Raw genomic sequence first — 21,253 nt, 5'->3', positions numbered from 1 at the left:
GCTTAAAAGTGAAAATATTAAGTGCCACCTGTATATGGGTAGCCTTGCTTGGGAGGCTGAAATTTACAGAGCATGTTCCTGGAGCCCCAGGGACCAACATATTCAAATTTCAGCCCTCAAAATTTTAGCACATAGAGATATGACCTTTGTCCACTTGGTGTGCCCAAGGCCTTGCGTTTGTGGACAAACTTTGTCCATTTCACATGCCTTCCAAGTGCCCTGGGCTAAGAGGCTGAAATTTTAGCAGTTACACCCTTTCCCACAGATGAATAAATGCTGTAAAAATGAAGATTGGAACAAGTGGATATTTCACCATATGCCCCCTTTAACGTAAAAAAATAAAAATAAAAAGAGAAACATAATTTTCTCAGCTTTTCTTGAAAAAGCAGTCACCAATCAGTTGTGTGACTTTCGACGTAATAGTTTATTTGAGGATTTTCAGTCAGGATTTAGAGTGCATCATGGCACAGAGACAGCAGTGATGAAAGTTACAAATGATCTAATTGCATTGGACAAAAGACTTCTCTCTGTACTTGTCTTGTTAGATCTTAGTGCAGCATTTGACACCATTGACCATCACATCCTATTACTGGAACATTTAATTGGCATTAAAGGAACTGTATTAAGCTGGTTTAAATCCTATTTATCCGATCGATTTCATTTTGTACACATTAATGATGAATCCTCCATGCACGCCAAAGTTAGACCCAGAGTTCCACAAGGTTCGGTGCTTCGACCAGTACCATTCACCTTATATATGCTTCCTTTAGGTAATATTATTTGGAAACACTCCATAAATTTTCATTGTTATGCGGACAATACCCAGTTATATTTATCAACGAAGCCAGATGAAACCAATCAGTTAAATAAACTCCAAGCATGCCTTAAGGGCATAAACACCTGGATGACCTGTAACTTTCTGCTACTAAACTCAGACAAAACTGAAGTTACCATGCTTGGCCCTAAACATCTTAGAAGCACATTATCTGATGATATAGCTACACTGGATGGCATTACCTTGGCCTCCATCTGGGAGTTATCTTTGATCAGGATATGTCCTTTAACTCCCACATAACGAATTTCAAGGACTGCCTTTTTTCACTTACGTAATATTGCAAAAATCAGGCACATCCTGTCTCAAAAAGACGCAGAAAAACTAGTCCAGGCATTTGTCACTTCTAGGCTGGATTATTGCAAGTCCTTATTATCAGGCTGCCCTAACAAGTCTCTAAAATCTGTCCAGCTGGTCCAGAATGCACTGACAAGAACTAGAAAAAGAGATTTCTCTCATGCATTGGCTTCCTGTAAAATCCAGAATAGAATTAAAAATCCTTCTCCTCACCTGCAAAGCCCTTAATGGTCAGGCGTGATCATATCTTAAAGAACTCATGGTACCCTATTATCCCATAAGAGTTGGAGTTAGACTTATCCCATTAGAGTCTCCAAAAGTAGAATGGGAGGCAGAGCCTTCAGCTATCGGGCCCCTCTCCTGTGGAACCATCTTCTAGATTCAGTCTGGGAGGCAGACACCCTCTCTATGTAGGAGAGTAGGCTTTGGGATTTATTTATTTTTTTCATTTTATCATGCCCCTCTCCTGTGGAACCATCTTCTAGATTCAGTCTGGGAGGCAGACACCCTCTCTATGTAGGAGAGTAGGCTTTGGGATTTATTTTTTTTTTTCATTTTATTACTTAATTTGACAGGGACAGTGCATATTAATAACATTTCTGAAAATATGCCAGATTTAGCCAGAAAGGCTCATTTTCATCTGTAGTCCAATTTCCTGTCTGATGGGGATACCTTCCCATTAAAATTTAAAAAATATATATTTTGGCCTTTTTGAGGGGGTTCCACTGTGTCTTATTTGGGCTAAATGAGCCCAAAGAAGACACAGCCCTTATTAAATATGGCATACACATCAAGGTGACATATTTTTTCAAGTCGTGCAATTGGATCCATATTTGGAGGTCGAGAAGGCCTCCATTTTCCAACTAATGGTCAGAGAATGAGCCTAATAGCAAAATATGAAATCAAAAACTGCTCCAAGAAATCAAAAACTGTCCCCTAGAAAAAAAGTTACCAACCCTAGTTGCTATCCCTAATTTTCCCAAAATTTCTCATATTTCATACGGCCACGGATTGGGCAACAGGGCACTTACAGACCCCAAATTTGGTGCAGATACTCTCCTTGGGCTCTGGATTAAGCACCTAAAATTTTGTGGTTCTAGGTGCTCTGCAAATAATTTGCTCCATTTTCACATCTCCAAATGGGGTGAAAAGCATGGAGCCCCAGACTTTTTTTATGAGAATTGGTCATTTCAGACCAAATTTTTTTCTAAAGTTTTTGGGGTGATGAAGCTGAAATATGTTAATCGGCACTGGTTTTAGAGCAATCCTATGGTGAATCTGCATCTCTATGAATTTTGTATTCTCAACGGGAAGATGTCCACATTGAATTACAAATGAATGAGGGGTTGAAAGTAAAGGAAATCCCACTATAAAGTATTTGAAATGGAGTAGATCATATCTCAACAAAAATAGCTTTAAATGATGTGAAATTTACACAGGTACCTAACATCGACAATATAATACAGAATCTGTGTCTTAGACTTATATCTCCTCTCCATGGCTATTTCCTCTCAGGAGCATGGTAGCAACACATGACTAACACCACTCAGTTCAGGTGCTTGCAGAGATCACCTGGTATGATTTTGGAGTTGAAATTCATCGCAGACCTCAAAATGTGGCCTTCATTATTTCAAGGTCACAGAGGTCATTGGTCCATTGTCAACACCTTAACAGTGACATTTGGTATTTCCAAAACAAACCTGAATTTTCAGCCCATGACACTGATGGCCAAGAATTCAAATATGGACAAAATTGAAGTGTTGCCAATCGGCCTAGGTATTGCCAGTGGACACCGTCACTGCCAATACTTTAGTATTAGTATGAGGGATTACCAGTGGACTCTTTGTCCACTCCAAATACCTGTAGAGTGCAAATTGCAAGGGAAACATGGAAAGCTTCCTAATTAAGTACCATGACACCTGGGCCTCCCTCGTATAAATGGCAGACCAGGGATGTGCCAGCCTATCGGCAGGACAGTCCCAGGGCAGTCCGGGACAGGGCTAAGGTGCCCGATGCCAGCGCTCATCAGATCCCAGAAAACCCAGTGTTTGGTTCATCCCGCAACCTCCAGGGAGGACGATGGAATGTGATTGAGCGGAGGCCTGGGTAACAAAACAACAGGGAGTCAACAGGGGGAGAGGGGCAGGAGACTGAAGGGCTGAGGCCCAAGAGGCCATGAATGACCAACTGAGGACAACCGTGACGGGAGAGGAAAAAAAAACCCGATCAATGATCTGGAGTCCCGCACCCTGTGACAGAGTGGGCAATTCGATAATGATCCTTCCACAAGTTCATACACGGAAACCTTGTTACGACTTTTACTTACCCTAGATAGTCAAGTTGATTGTCTTCTCGACACCCCACCCGGACCATTACCAACCCTGGCGGGGCCGTTCTGAGCACCTCATTAAACCATCCAATTGGTAGTAGCAACGGGAGGCGTGTACAAAGGGCAGGGACTTAATCAATGCAAGCATAAGACCCACGCTTACTTGGAATTCCTCGTTCATGGAAAATAACTGCAATCTCAATCCCTATCATGAGCATGGTTCAGTGGGTTATCCACGCCTCTTGGTGAAGGGTACACACATGCTGATCCACTCAGTGTGGCGTGCATGCAACCCTGGACACCTATGGGCACTGCAGACCTGTTCTTGCTCAATCTAGTGTGGCTGAATGCCACTTGTTCTCTAAGAAGTTGGACACTGACTGCACGGGCTGTGTAACTACTTAGCATGCCAGAGTCTCATTCATTATTGAACTTAACAAGACAAATCGCTTCACCAACTAAGAATGGCCATGCACCACCCACAGAATCAAGAAAGAGCTATCCTGACTCAGATCAAGATTCTTGAGGAGTGGCTGCACTGGGAATGAGCTCCTAATTACATCTCAAACTTGGACCCAAAATAGTGGAACATTTTGCAAATTAACACACAAAAATCTCCAGAAAGGACTCTATAGAAGAAGTAATAGCATTGATCAGCAAGAACAGAAGAGAAAACATCATCTTTGGATATATTTTTCAAATCAAAACAACCAGCTAGCTGTCAACTGCTAACTGCTGTTACTAATATTCCAAAGGAGATACAGCACCAAAGAGACTAACAGAATTTTTTTTGAAAACAAGAGGAAAACTTAAAGGATCCTTGCTGGTAATGTAATCCACGCATGCTGGAGCCTCTCTATGCACCCTGGACTCAAGAAGTGATGGCATATGACTAGGGGTCACTCATCGGGATGGGGAGATGGTCAGTTCACTCCCCTGCTGACTCTGCTACCAGGCCGGTCCACTGCGTCAAGTTCAAAGCAGTGTTTCATCAGCAAAAACACCTGGGCTATGTTTCATGGAGTGCTTTTTGAACTACTGTTGGTACTCATTGCTGTATTGCCTGTATGTGTCTGTCTGGCCAGAGCAATCAACATTGATGGAAAACACCCGGGACACCAAGTGATTGAGCTTGGGACAAATGCTGGCTCATGGCCAGTTGACGCTCCTACAGTGAGTTTTCATCATAACTTACTGGGATATTTTGCAATCTATTCCTCTGTCCTGCGGCACAGACGAGCCCAGGTACCAGAGTGAATCACCAATCCAGTGGACCAATCCTTTGCCACCCCATTTCAGAGAATAGCAGGTCTTCTCTTCATGCTGCTCCTGCACTCAAGAGATGTTCAGCTAAATCCTGGAACAGTGACCCTTGGAGTGCTGCAGAACTTCTATGCTGATTTGTGCTTGAGTGTGTCTGGGACTCCTCTGGTGCCAGTGACGAATGAACAGCAACTTTCTGAGCCGGGCTTCTCCCTTAACAGACTAAACTTTGTTAACACAAGACATGATGTCTCAATGAATCGCTTTTCGCTTCCGGGCTGTGGAAACCTCGATAGGTCCAGTGTCTCTCTCACAAAACCTGCTGTTGACACCACTGTGTGTCGAAACTCTGCAGTAAGGAGGCAGAGGTTATTCAAAACCTTCCAAACTGTCAATCATGCAAAAGTCTTATTGGACCCGAAGCTGAAACTTCGGGGGACAGGTGGAAATTTTAACATCAGAGGCATTACTGCAAAGAGCAATCAGCTAACCCATCTTGTGTCTGACTTAAATCTGGACTTTCTCTGTCTGACTGAAACATGGTTGAAACAAACAACTCCTGTGAATGTGTTCACAGTGCCCAGATACCAATGTTTCAGAAGAGACAGACCTGATGGAAGAGGAAGAGGGGTGCTTTTTTATGTGAAAGACAACATCAAATGTGAACGTGTGGTTTATAATGCAGGGAACACGTTAGAATATGTTGGGATAAAAATAATATTATCCAAACAAATGTCTTTTAATATCATAGATGTCTATAGGCCCCCTTTTACAGATGACACTTTCTATGATCAACTCACAGAAGTCTTGAAAGAGTGCAATCTCAACAAAGAATTATTACTTATGGGTGATTTTAATGTGAACTGGGAGGATAAATCTGAGAGGAAAAAACTAAAAATGATCACAGAGAAATTCCAACTGGAACAACTAGTAAAAGGCCCAACTACGATTGCTAAATGCTCCAGTACACAAATTGATCTGATATTTACTAACAAACCAGAAAGAATAACTAAAAGTTATAATTTATCACTGGCTTATCAGATCATAACCTAACCCTATGTGCAAGAAAACTGACTTAACATAGACAACATGGCAACTAAGACAATGGTCCTTCAATGCATACCCAGAGCTAAGCAAGAAGAATTTATCAATGAAATTAACAGCTTGAACTGGAATGATGTACTGTCCTCTGATGATCTGGACTATGGCTGTGATACTTTTACTCACAGAATCAACGCTGTGAGAGAAAGATTTAATGTGAGGATACAGATCAAATCTAAAAATAAAAATGATTTACTGTGGTTTAATGAAAATTTGTGGAAACTAATGAAATCTAGAGATGCTGCACTAAGGAAGGCAATTAAAAACTAGAAGGGACACCGACATGCGGATTTATAAAGGTTTAAGGAACAAAGTTATCCAAGAGCTAAGAGAAGCTAAATAAACAGCAACAGTAAATTGATCTGGAAAAACATCGATAATCTCACAAGGAGGGACCCAAAATTTTTGGGAGATTTTAAACTCAAAGTACAGGGAAAGTTAATTAAAGATCATCTTAATGTTGCTTCTGTCTTTAATATTTTTTTTCTTGAGTCTGTATATGAGTTAGGAAAAAAAATTACGAAAATGAAACTGGATATTGTTCCTATAGATGCTACAGGTCAGGTTTTTGAGCTGATAGAGACTAATGAATTACAGGAAAATCATCAGCTCCTTAAAAAGCTCCAAAAGTAGAGATGCTTTCAAATTTGACGCCATGTTTGTCAAATCACACAAAGATATTTTAACTCACCCTATTGCTCATTTAATTAACTTGTCTTTTAAACACAGCTCCTTTCCTGATGACTGGAAATGTGCCATTGTCATGCCTATTTTTAAATCTGGAGACTGCCTTGAAGCCAGTAACTACAGACCAATAAGTATACTGCCAGTGCTCTCAAAGGATGCTGAGAAAGTTGTCATTAAACAACTGACAACATGTCTTAATACAAGCAACTTTGGTGTACATTGTGTGCAATTTGGCTTTAGAGCAAATCATTCCACAGAAACTGCTACCTCGCACTCAATAGAGCAAATTAAATCAAGACATGACAAAGGAGGAGTAATTGGTGCTGTATTTTTAGATCTGTATAAAGCATCTGATATTCAATCATGATATTTTAATATTGAAACTCTAATAGGATACAATGTGTTAAAGTTGGTGACACGCTGTCCAGTAACATGAAGTGCACAATGGGTGTTCCACAAGGCTCAGTGTTAGGTCCTTTATTATTTAGCCCATATATTAATGATCCCCCTCAACAGTGTCATGAGGTAGAAGTAGCAATGTATGCAGATGACACCGTTGTGTACACACATGCAAAAACAGCTGAGTTAGCTGCTGCTAAGCTAACAATTGCATTGGAAAGGATCACACATTGGCTTGATCAATCATGTGTGAGTCTAAATGTAAACAAGACCAAAGGTATGTTTTTTCTCTAAAACTATGGTACTACCTCCTAACGCTGATATTTTCATCAGAGGTGATAAAATTGATATAGTTACTGATTTTTAATATCTTGGTGTGACACTGGATCCAAATTTGAACTTTAAGAAACATGTTAAAAAAAACGGTTAAAACCATAAAGTACAACTTAGCAAATTTTAGACATATTAGAAACTGTCTCTCTTTGGACGCAGCCAAGATATTAATGCATGCTATGATTCTTTCCCATATGTCTTATTGCATCGTATGTTGGGGGCAGGCTGGAGAAACAGCCATAAAACCTCTTGAGTCCTTATACAAACAAACTCTAAAAACTGGACAAAAAGCCAATGCATTTCCATCACTGTAGGGTACTGGAGAAATACAATTTACTGAGCTATGAGAATTTTAGATTATTCTCCAATTTGTGCTTAGTTTATAAAATTTTAAATGGTTTGGCCCCTCCTCCACTCTGTGACTTTGTGTACACTCGCTCAGTAAGTTCTATTAGATCCTCCAGAATATCCTCTACACATGATTGTGCCACACTATTTTGTCGAACTGCATTTGGGCAGTCAGCTTTCTCTGTGAAAGCCACAACTCAGTGGAATGCCCTACCTGATGATATGAAGAACTGTAGTTCAATCAATACATTCAAGGCCAAATTAAAACATCTACTTAAGACCGATCAGTTGTGTGACCACTGAGTCTAAACTCCATCTATGGTCTTCTCATTAGTGCCAGTAGTCTTGCTTTTAATTTGACAAGTTTACATTATTAATTTCTAATTGGCATTGTGGGTGTATGTGATGTGCTGTTCTGTGTAGCTTTTTATTTTGTATTTTGTATGGTGTGTTCTGTGTGTTTTTTAGCTTTGTGCTGGCTGTTGTTGTGCTGTTGTATGTTTGATTGTGGGGGACTACAGATGCAAATTGGCTTTGATCTAACTCCGGTGCAATGCATCTTTAATGTTTAAAACTGCACACTGTCCCAATCAGTAAATCAAACCAATCAATCTCTCAATCCTTTCCATGACTGGGCCAGATGAGGTTTCCCCTGTTGAGTCAAATTAAGCTGCAGGCTCCACTCCTGGTGGTGCCCTTCTATCAATTCCTCTAAGTTTCAGCTCTGCAACCATACTCCCCGTGGAACCCAAAGACTTTCTTCAGTTATTTCCAAAATTAAATCCATCTTTTTTCACACAGATGCAGAAAAACTGCATGAATCTCCTCTAAGCTAGACTACTGTAATGCCTTTTTTGCCAGACTTCCCAAAAAGACGGGTCGGCTCCAGCTCATCCATACCGCTGCAGCGAGAGTACTCACTAGGACAAGAAAAACTGAACATATTACTGCTATGCTTAGATCACTTTACTGGCTTCTGATAAAATACAGAATTGATTTCAAAATTTCGCTGTTTACAAATCACTTTATGGTCTTGCTCCTAAATACATCTCTGACCTGCTTACTGCTTACAAACCCTCCAGAACCCTCAAATCATCAGACACTGGTCTCCTAACTATACCCATGATTAGAAGTAAATCTGGTGAAGGGGCATTCAATCATTATGGGCCCACTCTTCGGAACGACCTCCCTGATGATATAAGATGCACCACAATTGTGTCATCTTTTAAAAGCAAGCTAAAGACTTCTTTCAGGCCTATGGCTAGCTAGTGCTTACATCTGTGTGTCTGTCTGCCTGCCTCTCACTCACTCTCACTCAAAATATGGAGGGAAGTGGCAGTGAGTGGTGTGCAAAATCTCAAGTTATTTCATACCAACGCCCTGTGGTGTTTTTTCTACCATCTTTCAGGAGCTGTTGGCCTTGACACAAGCTGCTAGCCAATACCAGTTGGAATAATGATATAGAGGCTGCTGAGGATAACACTGAGAAAACATTCCCCATAGTGAGACATCATATGACAGAGGTTATGGGATAAGTAACCTAAAAAGATAACCTAAAAGATAAAAAGTTATTCTAGTGTGGTTACCTTCTGAGTAAATAGATGGACTGAGCCCATGGTCCAGTATCTCCCACAGCTCCTTTAACGGCTGCAGTGATTCCTCTGATGGCAATTGAAACCTGGTCAGAGGTGAGTGGGGCTGCAGCCTCATGTCCAATGAGCTCTGTGACTGGCTGATTGGAGAAGTGTTATCTGTTCTCTGAAGAAGAAGAGTGCAGGAGAGTACTGAATGAAAAGAAAGTTTATTTTAAGATGTTTTACTTGCAAAGCGTGTGAAGACTCTAGAATCATATAAATAGCTAATCATGAATTTAATTTTGTTGTACTTATTTTTCTAAAAACATGTGGCTTGTGCCCATGAAAAATATACCAAATCTTCTTTGCCAATGCCAAACAGCTTATTTTGCTGTTGCTACTGACTCTTGTTTTGAGCTTCTGGTACCCCAGAGTGCTGCCATGAGGCCTGCCATGACTGCCTTTCACCATCAGGCCCGTTTGCGCTGGTGTCGGCAACACGTGCACTGGAACCTGAACACGTGGAGGAACGTTATGTTCAGCGATGAGTCCAGATTCTGCCTACGGCAGTTGGATCGTAGGGACATTGTTTGTTGCACCGATAGAGTAACATCTTTTGATGGAGGCAGTGTGATGGTGTGGGGCAGCATCTCCCTCACTGGAAAAACGAGGCTTGTCATCATTTTAGGCAATCTCAATGCAGACAGATATCGAGATGAGATTCTGCAACCAGTGGCAATCCCATATCTCCACAGTCTGGGACCAAACTCTATCATAAGATGACAACGCTCGCCCCCACAGAGCGGGGTTTATCAGAGACTACCTCCAGAATTTGGGAGTGGAGAGGATGGAATGGCCTGCCAGCGGTCCTGACGTCAACCCCATTGAACACTTGTGGGATCAGCTTGGGCATGCTGTTCATGCCAGAGTGACCAACACAACCACGTTGGCTGACTTGCAACAAATGCTGGTTGAAGAATGGGATGCCATCCCACAGCACTGTGTGACCAGGCTGGTGACCAGCATGAGGAGGAGGTACCAGGCTGTTGTGGCTGACTATGGTTCTTCCACATGCTACTGAGGCTCCTGTTTGTTAAATGAATAAATTGCTAAATTGCCAATATGTCTTGTTTCTTCAAACTTCAATCATCCAATCCACCAAACACCAAACAATGTCAATGGCAGAATAAGCTGTTTGGCATTGGCAGAGAAGATTTGGCATATTTTTCATGGGCACACACCACATACTCAGCTCTGCTGCTCATCCCATAAATGCATGTTCCTTACAGATGTGGCACCATTTAAAAAGGGAAATAAATAGGCTTTCCAACGGTATAAGATTTATTGCCAAGAAGCATTGTTACAACAAAGAAATAATCTACCAAACACAAATTTCCTTACTTTTTGTGCTATGTTTATATTTTTTTCTATATTTAGTTTACTTTCCAGTATATTAAAAATGTGTATAAAAAATAAACATCAAGGAATGATGCAGTTTTGCACTAAAAGATTCAATTTGAGAAGTGAACTGGCAGCTGGACTGTTAGTGCTTATTGCTTTTCAGTTAATGCAGTCTTTAAGACGCCACTGTTACCTCAGGCCTGTCTGTGGTTTTGTGCCCCTGCGACCAAAGATTGGTTGCCCCTTTTGTGAGAAGACTTTGGCTGTTGGTTCCAGGGAGGAGTTGCTCAGCAACAGTGCAAGCCCTCTGCCTCAGAGTGTACTGCAGCTCCTGAGGGCACAAATACATTAGTGGACCCACTGTGCCCTCTGGTGGTTGCACAGAGAAGTACAAAACACTGAGATCATTATTCTGCAGACAGTGTTCTTTGTGGCTCTTTTTTATTTATGTCATTTATTTGTGTGTTGTCCTCCTCCTCCATGAAGTGATGTCACCAACCACTTCTTTTCATCTGACAGTGATGAGCTTCAACCAATGGGCATAACATATGGGTTCATGTTTTTACCCCCAAATTCCACAGACTACTTACCATTCTTTGATACATCATAAATTAAGCACTTATTAACTTTCCTTTGAGTTCCTGTAAAACTTTCAACAGGCATAAAAACAATGAGAAAAACAACAAACAAAAAAGTAAGTGGCACAAGGTATCAGTGTGGAAAAATTGATAATTTTGCCTTTTCATGTGGAAGCCCATGAGCCCAGTTTTAAAAAATAGTTAAACATTTTGGTAAAAACACTAATTCACTTCCTTGCCTAGAGTGACAGAAGACTGACATCAACCTATTTTATGTGTGTTGAGAATACAGCCTTAACTTTGCATTAAAACTGGCAACAGGGGGAAACAGCTAGCTTGGCTCACGAGTTCAGAAATACACCTACCAACACCAACCTCTAAAATCTAAATAATTAAATATTTAATTTGTTTAACTTGCACAAAAACAATATTAAAAAAAATATATAAAAATGACAATAATGAAATGATGATGTGGTTTTAGGGGGTGACTTATTGTAACAGTTTATCCATCCAGCCAGCATTTCTGTGGAGTATCTCTGCTGGTTGCTTGACAACAGCTGTTTTTTCACCAAGAAATAGTTCCAGCATGTAACCAAAAACCACAAGTTGCCATTTTTACATTTCTGTTTGTGTACAGATTAGATAAATAAGATATGTGCTACTTATTGAGCTTTACAGCTGCTGGTAATCTAATTCTGGAACTTTGGACAGAGTCAGGCTAGCTGTTTTCTCTTGCTTCCAGTCCTAATACTAAGCTTGGCTACCCACGCCCTGTCTATTTAACGAATAGTAATAGCCTACTGGTTAAGACACATGCCACATAACCACAACATCTGTGCACCCCCCATATCCCTCTCCCTTCATTTCCTGTCATATCTACACTGCCCCTATAATAAAAGGCATAAAAATCTAAAAAAAATGCTTAAATAATCAATCTACACATACTTGTCTTAAAAAAAACTGTATCACTCTGACCACTGTATTCATCAACACTGGGCTCGTGTATTTCATACTAGAAAAAGTGACAACAATGAGGAAAAACCCCTGCATGCTGTCTTGCTTAGTGCTGAAATATTTTTTTAGTTCACAACATTTCAGTCTGTCTGACCTTCATCAGGTGTATGGGCGGCACCACAACACTTCCATTTACTTATATTGTGCAAAGGTTTTAGCCACTTTAGATGTTTAGATTCTTATCCATAATGGAATACCATCATGGAGGCATCTGATTAGTCCCAAATCTATTCTGCAGCATGACAACGACCTCAAACATAAAACCAGGGTCATAAAAAACTATCTTCAGTAACAAGAAGAACAAGGAGCTCTGCAACAGATGGTATGGTCTGCACAGAGCCCTGATCTCAACATTATTGAGTCAGTCTGGAATTACATGAAGAGACAGAAGCAATTGAGACAGGATAAATGCTGGAGTGGGTAGTCATCTTATCAATCTAACCTTCCACATACCTGAATGGGCCTATATTTAATAAAATATTAAATCAGAATAAGGTTATAACATTACATTAAGTAAACGTTAATTCAGTCCTTTGGGAGACAGTCTATAAAGAAAATATCCATAAGGCCTAATCTTTTTAGTAGAAGATGATCTCCACCCTAGGTGGCAATGAAACTCATTGAGACACTGTGCAGGAGCTTTTCTCATTGTTTTCAGGTTGCACTTTCCTCCGATGCACCAGTCTCACCTGACTAGGCCAGAACATGAAGTTACACTTGAAAAGAGTAAAATTAGTAAAAAAAAAAAAAAAAAACATTCATTTTCAAAGCAATATGATATTTTTTCCAAATAAAAAGAAAATCAACATTTATTTTTAACAGTTGTGCAGAGATTTTTTCAATACTGGAAAAAAATAAAGAATGGAATGAAATCTAGTGTTGTGTTGCTCAACTTTTTGGAAGTGCACCACACAAAATATCATATGTACGTTATATGCTGAAACTAAAACATTGATGAATTGCAGTAGATATTGAAAACTTTTCAAAGAGTTTCATTCATTCATAGGGCAAGGTGGAGTATCAAAGTCACCTAACCTGCATGTCTTTAGACTGTCAAAGGAAACATGTCATGTTTGATGTCATTTAATAGCATATACAGTATAATGACTGTTTTGGGAAAACTACTCTCAAATGTACATTTGGCATGATATACAAGACCTGTCAAATTTTGAGTGTGCAAACATCTGTTAATAGAGGTGTAACCTTAGGGTTTGTGCCAAGGCAAGGGCCAGCTTCCCTGCTCACTGTCCCTTCAACTCAAAAATATAACTGTTTCAGACATCCTTTGTTCATTCTTTTATGACTCATACTCTTATGTTTCTTAACTCTCCTTAATGCTCCCTCCACATCAACCTACATGGCTGTCTTTTCTCCTGACCTGAAGTGAAGAACTGGAGATAGAGAAGTGAAAAAGCAAAGACTTGCTGTAACGTCTCAAGCCTGTGCCATGCTGACTCCTAGAATTTGTCTGGCCAAACAAACCAGGCTGTCCAACACTGAACCAATTACAGCTCAGACCTAGAATCTCTCTCTCCTCTCCTCTCCTGTGTGAGCCCAGTTGTCTGACAGGTGTGGTATCACCAACTCTCTCTCTTGCAATGTTTGCCAGCATTAAAAGCTGCAGCTGTTCTTGGCCTTCTGAGAGCTCTGATAGACTGTTGAGCTTCATGCTGCCAGCTGACATGCATGAAGGACCCCTTCCTGAGCTGTGGGAGACCGCCTATGGAACACACAATTGTCCTGCTGTCATCACCACACACTGCCATAGGTACTGTCCATTCATCATATTATGTTCATGGGGCATTCCAAGATTACCAGAAATAATTCTCACTTCAGGTATTGGTAAACCAACATAGGTATCTTAGTTATCATTAAGTATAGCTATCGTGAATTTTCCTGATTTGAATCTATTGTGTGTACTCTCATATTCTAAGTTATTTCAGTCATTGATTACTCTCTTGTTCTCCCACCTTTGATTATTAATAATTATTCTTAGTGTCTTGACTAAATAAGACAAATATGAGCCTTAATTTCATCTTTTGTTATTTGACATAGTTATCCTTGTCAATATTTGCTATTTGACTATGCATCACATTTCATCTTCTTGGTCTGGAGTGTAGTTGCATTTGTGTGTAGATTTGAAGAGACTTGGAAAATTGATTTACAGCACGTACCTGTGTGGTGAGCTGATACTGCAGCTGTTCCAGAGCAGACAGCTGGTCATGTTGGTCTCCTTGTTTCTCTGTGGACGAGTCTTTCTCTGGCTCCACTGGCTCTATTAGACACAAAGGTGGATATTTACTAGAGATTTTCAGCACCATTTTAGGTACTAAACAGACAAATTTAATCTCTCCTTATTTACTTAAGGACATATTGGGCAGCACCAAGGTTTTGTGCCAGTGAAATGGAAGAAAAAATTGCATGTCTGGGCTCATGTATTTTTAGGCATGCTGACTAATTGGTCAGTCAGACAGACTGAGTTTATTGTATTGTATCTATTTATTGGGACAGTGTACAGTTTTTTAATAAAAATGATGCACTGTCCCAGATTTAGCTTCAAGCTAATTTTCATCTGTAGTCCCTTACAATTAAAACATATCACAGCACAATAAACAGTACAAAGCAAAAAACACACAGGGCACATTACACAAAATACAAAGCTACACACAACAGCACATCACATACACCCACAATGTCAACCAAAAATCAACAATGCAAGCATGTCAAACCAAAAGCAAGATTTGAGAAGACCATGAGATCAAATCCAGAGTCAGTAGCCACAGAGCTGAGCAACCTTCAGCAGATTCTTCAACCTGATTCTGAACGCACTGATTGAACTGCAGCTCTTCATATCATAAGGCAGGACATTCCACTGAGTTGTGGCTTTCACAGAGAAAGCTGACTGTCCAAATGCAGTGCGACAAAATGGTATGGTACAATCATGTATAGAGGAAATTCTGGAGGCTCTAATAGAACTTACTGAGCGAGTGTACACAAAGTCAAATGCTAACTCAGCTGTTTTTGCATGTGTGTACACAACAGTGTCATCTGCATACATTGCTACTTCTACATCATGACACTGTTGAGGGAGATCATTAATATATGGGCTAAATAATAAGGGACCTAACACTGAGCCTTGTGGAACAAACATTGTGCACTTCATGTTACTGGACAGCATGTCACCAACTTTAACACACTGTATCCTATTAGATAAAGATGAAGACATCCATGCCAGTGCTCTCGATGAGATATTAAATTCAGAGTTTCAATATTAAAACATCATCACTGACTGTGTCGAATGCTTTACACAGATCTAAAAATAAAGCACCAACTACTCCTCCTCTATCAAGTCTTGTTTTAATTTGCTCTATTGAGTGTGAGGTAGCAGTTTCTGTGGAATGATTTGCTCTGAAGCCAAACATATACAATGTAGACAAAAACTGCTTGTATTAAGAAATGTTGTCAGTTGTTTAATGACAACTTTCTCGGCATCCTTTGAGAGTACTGGCAGTATACTTATTGGTCTGTAGTTACTGGCTTCAAGGCGGTCTCCAGATTTAAAAATAGGCATGACAATGGCACATTTCCAGTGATCAGGAATGGAGCTGTGTTTAAAAGACAAGTTAATTAAATGAGCAATAGGGGGAGTTACAATTTCTTTGTGTGTGATTAACAGACATGATGTCAAATTGGAAAGCTTCTCTACATTTGGAGCTTTTTAAGGAGCTGATGATTTTGTTTACTTGTATCTCATTAGTCTCTACCAGCTTGAAAACCTGGCCTGTAGCATCTATACAACAACAATATCCAGTTTCCTTTTTGTATTTTTTTTCCTTAACTCATATACAGACTCAAGAAAAAATTATTAAAAACAGAAGCAACATTAAGATGATCTTCAATTAACTTTCCCTGTACTTTGAATTTAAAATCTTCTAAACATTTTGTGAGATTATCAATATTTTTCCAGATCAATTTACTGTTGCCTTTTGCCTCATTCAATATATTGATATAAAAACAAGATTTAGCTTCTCTTAGCTCTTGGATAACTTTGTTCCTTAAACCTTTATAAATCAGCATGTTGGTGTCTCTTCTAGTTTTAATTGCCTTCCTTAGTGCAGCATCTCTAGATTTCATTAGTTTCCACTAGGGCTGTAGTCTCCCAGTCGATTAGTTGGTCGATATGCTCTCATCAGACCGAATTCTCATTGGTTGAATAATCTTCGTGTTACTTTCATAAGAGGAAAATGCTACATCAGTAGCCTTCCAGGATTAATCAATTATTTCCTGCAGGAACAGACTTAACAAATTACCTGTAAAAACAACGGAGGTGTATTCAAAACACACCCGTTGTTTTCACAACTTTGAACTCGCCCAACCTAGACTGCTAGGTCTTACTGTGCTCGACGTTTACTGAGCGTTTACTGAATCAGTGTTTCTCCTATAATTATAACAACAAGAACCCCTGCCAGGCCCCAAAAAATTTTTTTAATGCCAAAAATAACGTCAAATATCCATTCATTTGGAAATCAATAGTGTTTGGGAGTCTCTGTGCAGCGCTGCTCCGGTACGTGAGTCAACCTCTGTGTCGTTGCCTGGGAAACTATTGGTAGTGTAACTCCGTTAAGGAATACATTGTGTTGTATGTTTGCGTAGCAAGTGGGAAAGAGCAAGCGGCAAGAAAGTGACGGTGGATGTGAGTGGAGCAGAGGAAAAGATTAGTGGTAAGTTGTCAGTTTGGCAGTAAATGTACAGTACAGACTACAGTGTGTCAGTTAATAAATGCTAAAAAGTCACGTCTGTTATTTCCCCAAGTGCTGGAGAAGTGAAGGGGGTTAGCTCCAAAGTTAGCAACAATGGGTTAACCTAACCTGAAGACACAAAACAGAGAAATGTGTGGCTGCTGAGTTCACTCTGTCCTGTTACATCCCACCTCCCCATGACTAATTGATTAGTTGAAGATTATGTACTATTTCAGTCGACCAAGATTTTCTTTGGTTGACTACAGCCCTAGTTTCCACAAATTTTCATTAAACCACGGTAAATTGTTTTTATGTTTAGATTTGATCTATGCCATGTACCACAGTCCTTTAAAGTAGCTGTAATTAAGCATCTTCTTAAGAAGCCTACTCTTGATTCAGGCGTTTTAGCCAACTATAGACCCATATCTAATCTTCTATTTCTCTCTCAGATCCTTGAGAAAGCAGTAGCTAGTCAGTTGTGTGACTTTCTACATAACAAGAGTTTATTTGAAGATTTCCAGTCAGGATTTAGAGCGTATCATAGCATAGAGCCAGCACTGGTGAAAGTCACAAATGATCTCCTAACTGCATTGGACAAAAGACTGTACTTGTCTTGTTAGATCTTAGTGCCGCATTTGACACAATTGATCATCACATCCTATTACAGAGACTGGAACATTTAATTGGCATTAAGGGAATTTCATTAAGCTGGTTTAAGTCTCTTTATCAGATCGATTTCAGTTTGTACATGTTAATGATGAATCCTCCATGCACGCAAAAGTTAGACATGGAGTTCCACAAGATCCTGTTCTTGGACCAATACTATTCACCTTATATATGGTTCCTTTAGGTAATATTATTCGGAATCAATCCATAAATTTTCATTGCTATGCAGATGATACCCAATTACATTTATCAATGAAGCCAGATGAAACCAATCAGTTAAATAAACTCCAAACATGCCTTAAGGATATAATATATATGACATGCAATTTTCTGCTACTAAACTCAGACAAAACTGAAGTTATTGTGCTTGGCCCTAAACATCTTAGAAACACATTATCCAATGATATAGGTACTCTAGATGGCATTACCGTGGCCTCCAGCACCACAATAAGTGAGTCTGGGAGTTATCTTTGATCAGGATATGTCCTTTGACTCCCACAAATTTCAAGGACTGACTTTTTTCACTTACACAATATTGCAAAAATCAGGCATATCCTTTCTCAAAAAGATGCAGAAAAACTAGTCCACGCATTTGTTATTTCTAGGCTAGATTATTGCAATTCCTTATTATGTGTACTGAAAAAAATAGAAAAAGAGATCATATTTCTCCCATTTTGGCTTCGCTGCACTGGCCTCCTGTAAAATCCAGAATTGAATTTAACAACCTTCTCCTCACCTACAAAGCTCTTTTTCCCCCCCAGGTCAAGTCAGTTTATTTATAGAGCGCACTTACAAACACACACTGACTAAAGTGCTTTACAGAGAGATTAAAATTATGGCATTGTTTGATTGATGGTTGTGCTATGGAGTGTCCTAAAACCTGACAGAAATTTGTCAAGTATGCTGTGTTTGTTCAAGAAGGAGATGAGTTGGGAGAAAACTACTTTTTGAAGAATTTTGGACAAAATCGAGAGCTTTGAGATTGGTCAGTAATTATTAGGAACAGACAGATCTAACTTAGGTTTTGATGATCAGAGGGTGAATGACAGCATGTTTAAAGCAAGCTGGGACATAACCATAGACCAGAGAGCTATTGATTATTGACAAAATGCTAAGCCCAACAGTGTCCAGCACTTCCTTAAGTAGGCATGAGGGAATAATGCCTAAGGGACATGTACTAGGATTCATATGTGAGATAATATGTCTCTCTCTGTTTGTCAGTGACAGCTGGTGACTGTATGCAACACTGACGTTGAATTGCAATGCTTGTCCTACAAAGCTCTTAACGGTCAGGCACCATCATATCTTAAAGAGCTCATAGTACCCCATATCCCACTAGAACACTGCGCTCCCAGAGTGCAGGCTTACTTGTGGTTCCTACAGTCTCCAAAAGTAGAATGGGAGGCAGAGCCTTCAGCTATCAGGCTCCTCTCCTCTCCTCTCCTCTCTTTATGTTTAAGAGTAGGCTTACAACTTTCTTTTTTGATAAAGCTTATAGTTAGGGCTGTCCAGGCTTGCCTGGGATCAGCCCCTAGTTATGCTGTTAGGTCTAGATTGCCAGGGGACTTCACTAGGGCTGTTGTCAACCAAAGAAAATCTTGGTCGACTGAAATCATACATAATCTTCAACTAATTGATTAGTCATGGGGAGGTTGGATGTAACGGGACAGAGTGAACTAAGCAGCCACACATTTCTCTGTTTTGTGTCTTCAGGTTAGGCAGGTTGTTGCTAACTTTGGAGCTAACCAACTTCACTTCTCCAGCATTTGGGGAATTAACAGACGTGACTTTTTAGCATTTATTAACTGACACACTGTAGTCTGTACTGTACATTTACTGCCAGATTGACAACTTACCACTAACCTTTTCCTCTGCTCCACTCACATCCACCGTCACTTTCCTGCCGCTTGCTCCTCCCTACTCGCTACGCAGACATACTACACAACGTATTCCTTAACAGAGTTACACTACCCAGGCAAAGACACAGAGGTTGACTCATGTACCGGAGCAACGCTGCATAGAGACTCCCAAACACTATTGATTTCCAAATGAATGGATATTTGATGTTAATTTTGGCATTAAAAAATATTTTTTTGGGCTTGGCAGGGGTTCTTGTTGTTATAATTATAGGATAAACACTGATTCAGTAAACGCTCAGTAAACGTTGAGTACAGTTAGACCTAGCAGTCTAGGTTGGGTGAGTTCAAAGTTGTGAAAACAACGGGGGTGTTTTGAATACACCCCCATTGTTTTCACAGATAATTTGTTAGTCTGTTCCTCTCACTGCAGGAAATAATTGATTAATCCTGGAATGCTACTGATGTAGCACTTTTCTTCTTATGAAAGTAACACGGAGATTATTCAACCAATGAGAATTCGGTCTGATGAGAGCATATTGACCAACTAATCAACCAGTCGACTGGGAGACTACAGCCCTAGACTTCACATGATGCATTCATGTACCATTAATGCATGTCACTAACTTGGCTTCTTCCTTGGAGTTTTTTGTGCTTTCTCATCCGCAGGACACCCCAGGATTTGGGCTGTGAGCCTTTGACGCGGGCCATTTATATCTGCACAGGGTATATTTGCTCACCTGAAGGTCCCTTATCCTATATATAAAATATTTGCTTTTTTTTTTTAAACTATTTTCCTCATGTACAGTTAATAGACATGCCTACTCTGGGCTTGTGCTGCTGTACTGTATATTATTGAATTTAAAGACAGTGGCTAAAGAGTGGTTAAAGTCCTCCTATGTCTAGATGGAGGATGTTGCTCAGGCCTGTGCTTTTGGTCACTGGAATGTCATAACTTTCTGTGAGCAGGTGCATTCCTCTGACTCAATCAAGTTCTTTATGGATGCTGCATATCTGGGAGTTTTGGGGGGTACTATCAAGGCCAGTGGTTTGCAATGCCAGCCTTGCTCTTTCTCCTGGTTTTATATGTCATCTGCACTGTAAGAGATTTACCCAGTCACTGTAGCTTGCCAGGTCTGGGGTCAGTTTTGGCAATGTAAATGCATCAAATTTCCATGTGACAATCATGCCTTTTATGATAAGCATCACATGGTCATACATCACGTACAACTCACTGCCCATCATGGGCCCAGTCATCATAATATATAAGCTGATTTGCTTTCCTGTTTCAATTTCCAGACCTTCCAGAGCCTCTGTCCAGATGCCAACCCTGTGCTGAAACTTTCACCTCTCCAAGATCTAGCTCTGTCTTAAGCCAAAGCCCCTTGCTTAGATACAGTACATGGAGTCAGCTACGATATACTGTATATGACGAAGGGTTTAGCACCTTCTACCCTTAAATTTTATGATTTAGCTTGAAGCACTTTTGCTTTGCTTTGTGTTCCGATTTGTATAAACCTGTTTCCATAAATACTGTTTATGCTTTCATTTGTTACTGCATGGACATTCACCATTTCAAAACGCAGTATACTCATGGGTTGATTGGTGGAATTCAATTTAACAGTAGATGTTGTGTCTTTTTTCCTATTTTCAAATCTGACTTAATTACTTTTGAAAGGTATTTCATAAGTTTCTCCTTCTGTCCCTGATCATAGACGCCCTATCACTCTTTCCATTTTGATACTGATAGTACTCAGAGATGGTGTTTTTTCTCCTTATATTGGCGCTGTGCTTGATTCTGTTTTTTTTTTGTTTTTTTTTTTAGCTTTCTATGCA

At 39.9% G+C, this 21,253-nt stretch overlaps 1 protein-coding gene across 4 annotated transcripts in view; it reads right to left on the bottom strand.

Annotated features, from left to right (window-relative positions):
- The window catches only part of ccdc57 (coiled-coil domain containing 57), a 120,144-nt gene that overhangs the window by 9,386 nt on the left and 89,505 nt on the right, over positions 1–21,253 (bottom strand). For 3 of the 4 annotated variants that reach the window (XM_067576131.1, XM_067576132.1, XM_067576134.1), the window contains 3 exons: positions 14,331–14,431; positions 10,758–10,895; positions 9,176–9,347 (listed from right to left, as the gene is read on the bottom strand). In XM_067576131.1, coding sequence (XP_067432232.1) covers positions 9,176–9,347; positions 10,758–10,895; positions 14,331–14,431 — 411 coding nt within the window. Of the gene's footprint in view, positions 1–9,175; positions 9,348–10,757; positions 10,896–10,920; positions 13,877–14,330; positions 14,432–21,253 lie in introns of those variants that run through there. The other variant, XM_067576133.1, reaches the window with a different exon arrangement.

The sequence above is a fragment of the Thunnus thynnus genome, chromosome 20 (genome assembly GCF_963924715.1).
Source record: "Thunnus thynnus chromosome 20, fThuThy2.1, whole genome shotgun sequence".
Classification (NCBI taxonomy): domain Eukaryota; kingdom Metazoa; phylum Chordata; class Actinopteri; order Scombriformes; family Scombridae; genus Thunnus; species Thunnus thynnus.
Note: the sequence above shows the minus strand (reverse complement) of the source record. Positions and strands in the feature narration are given on the sequence as shown.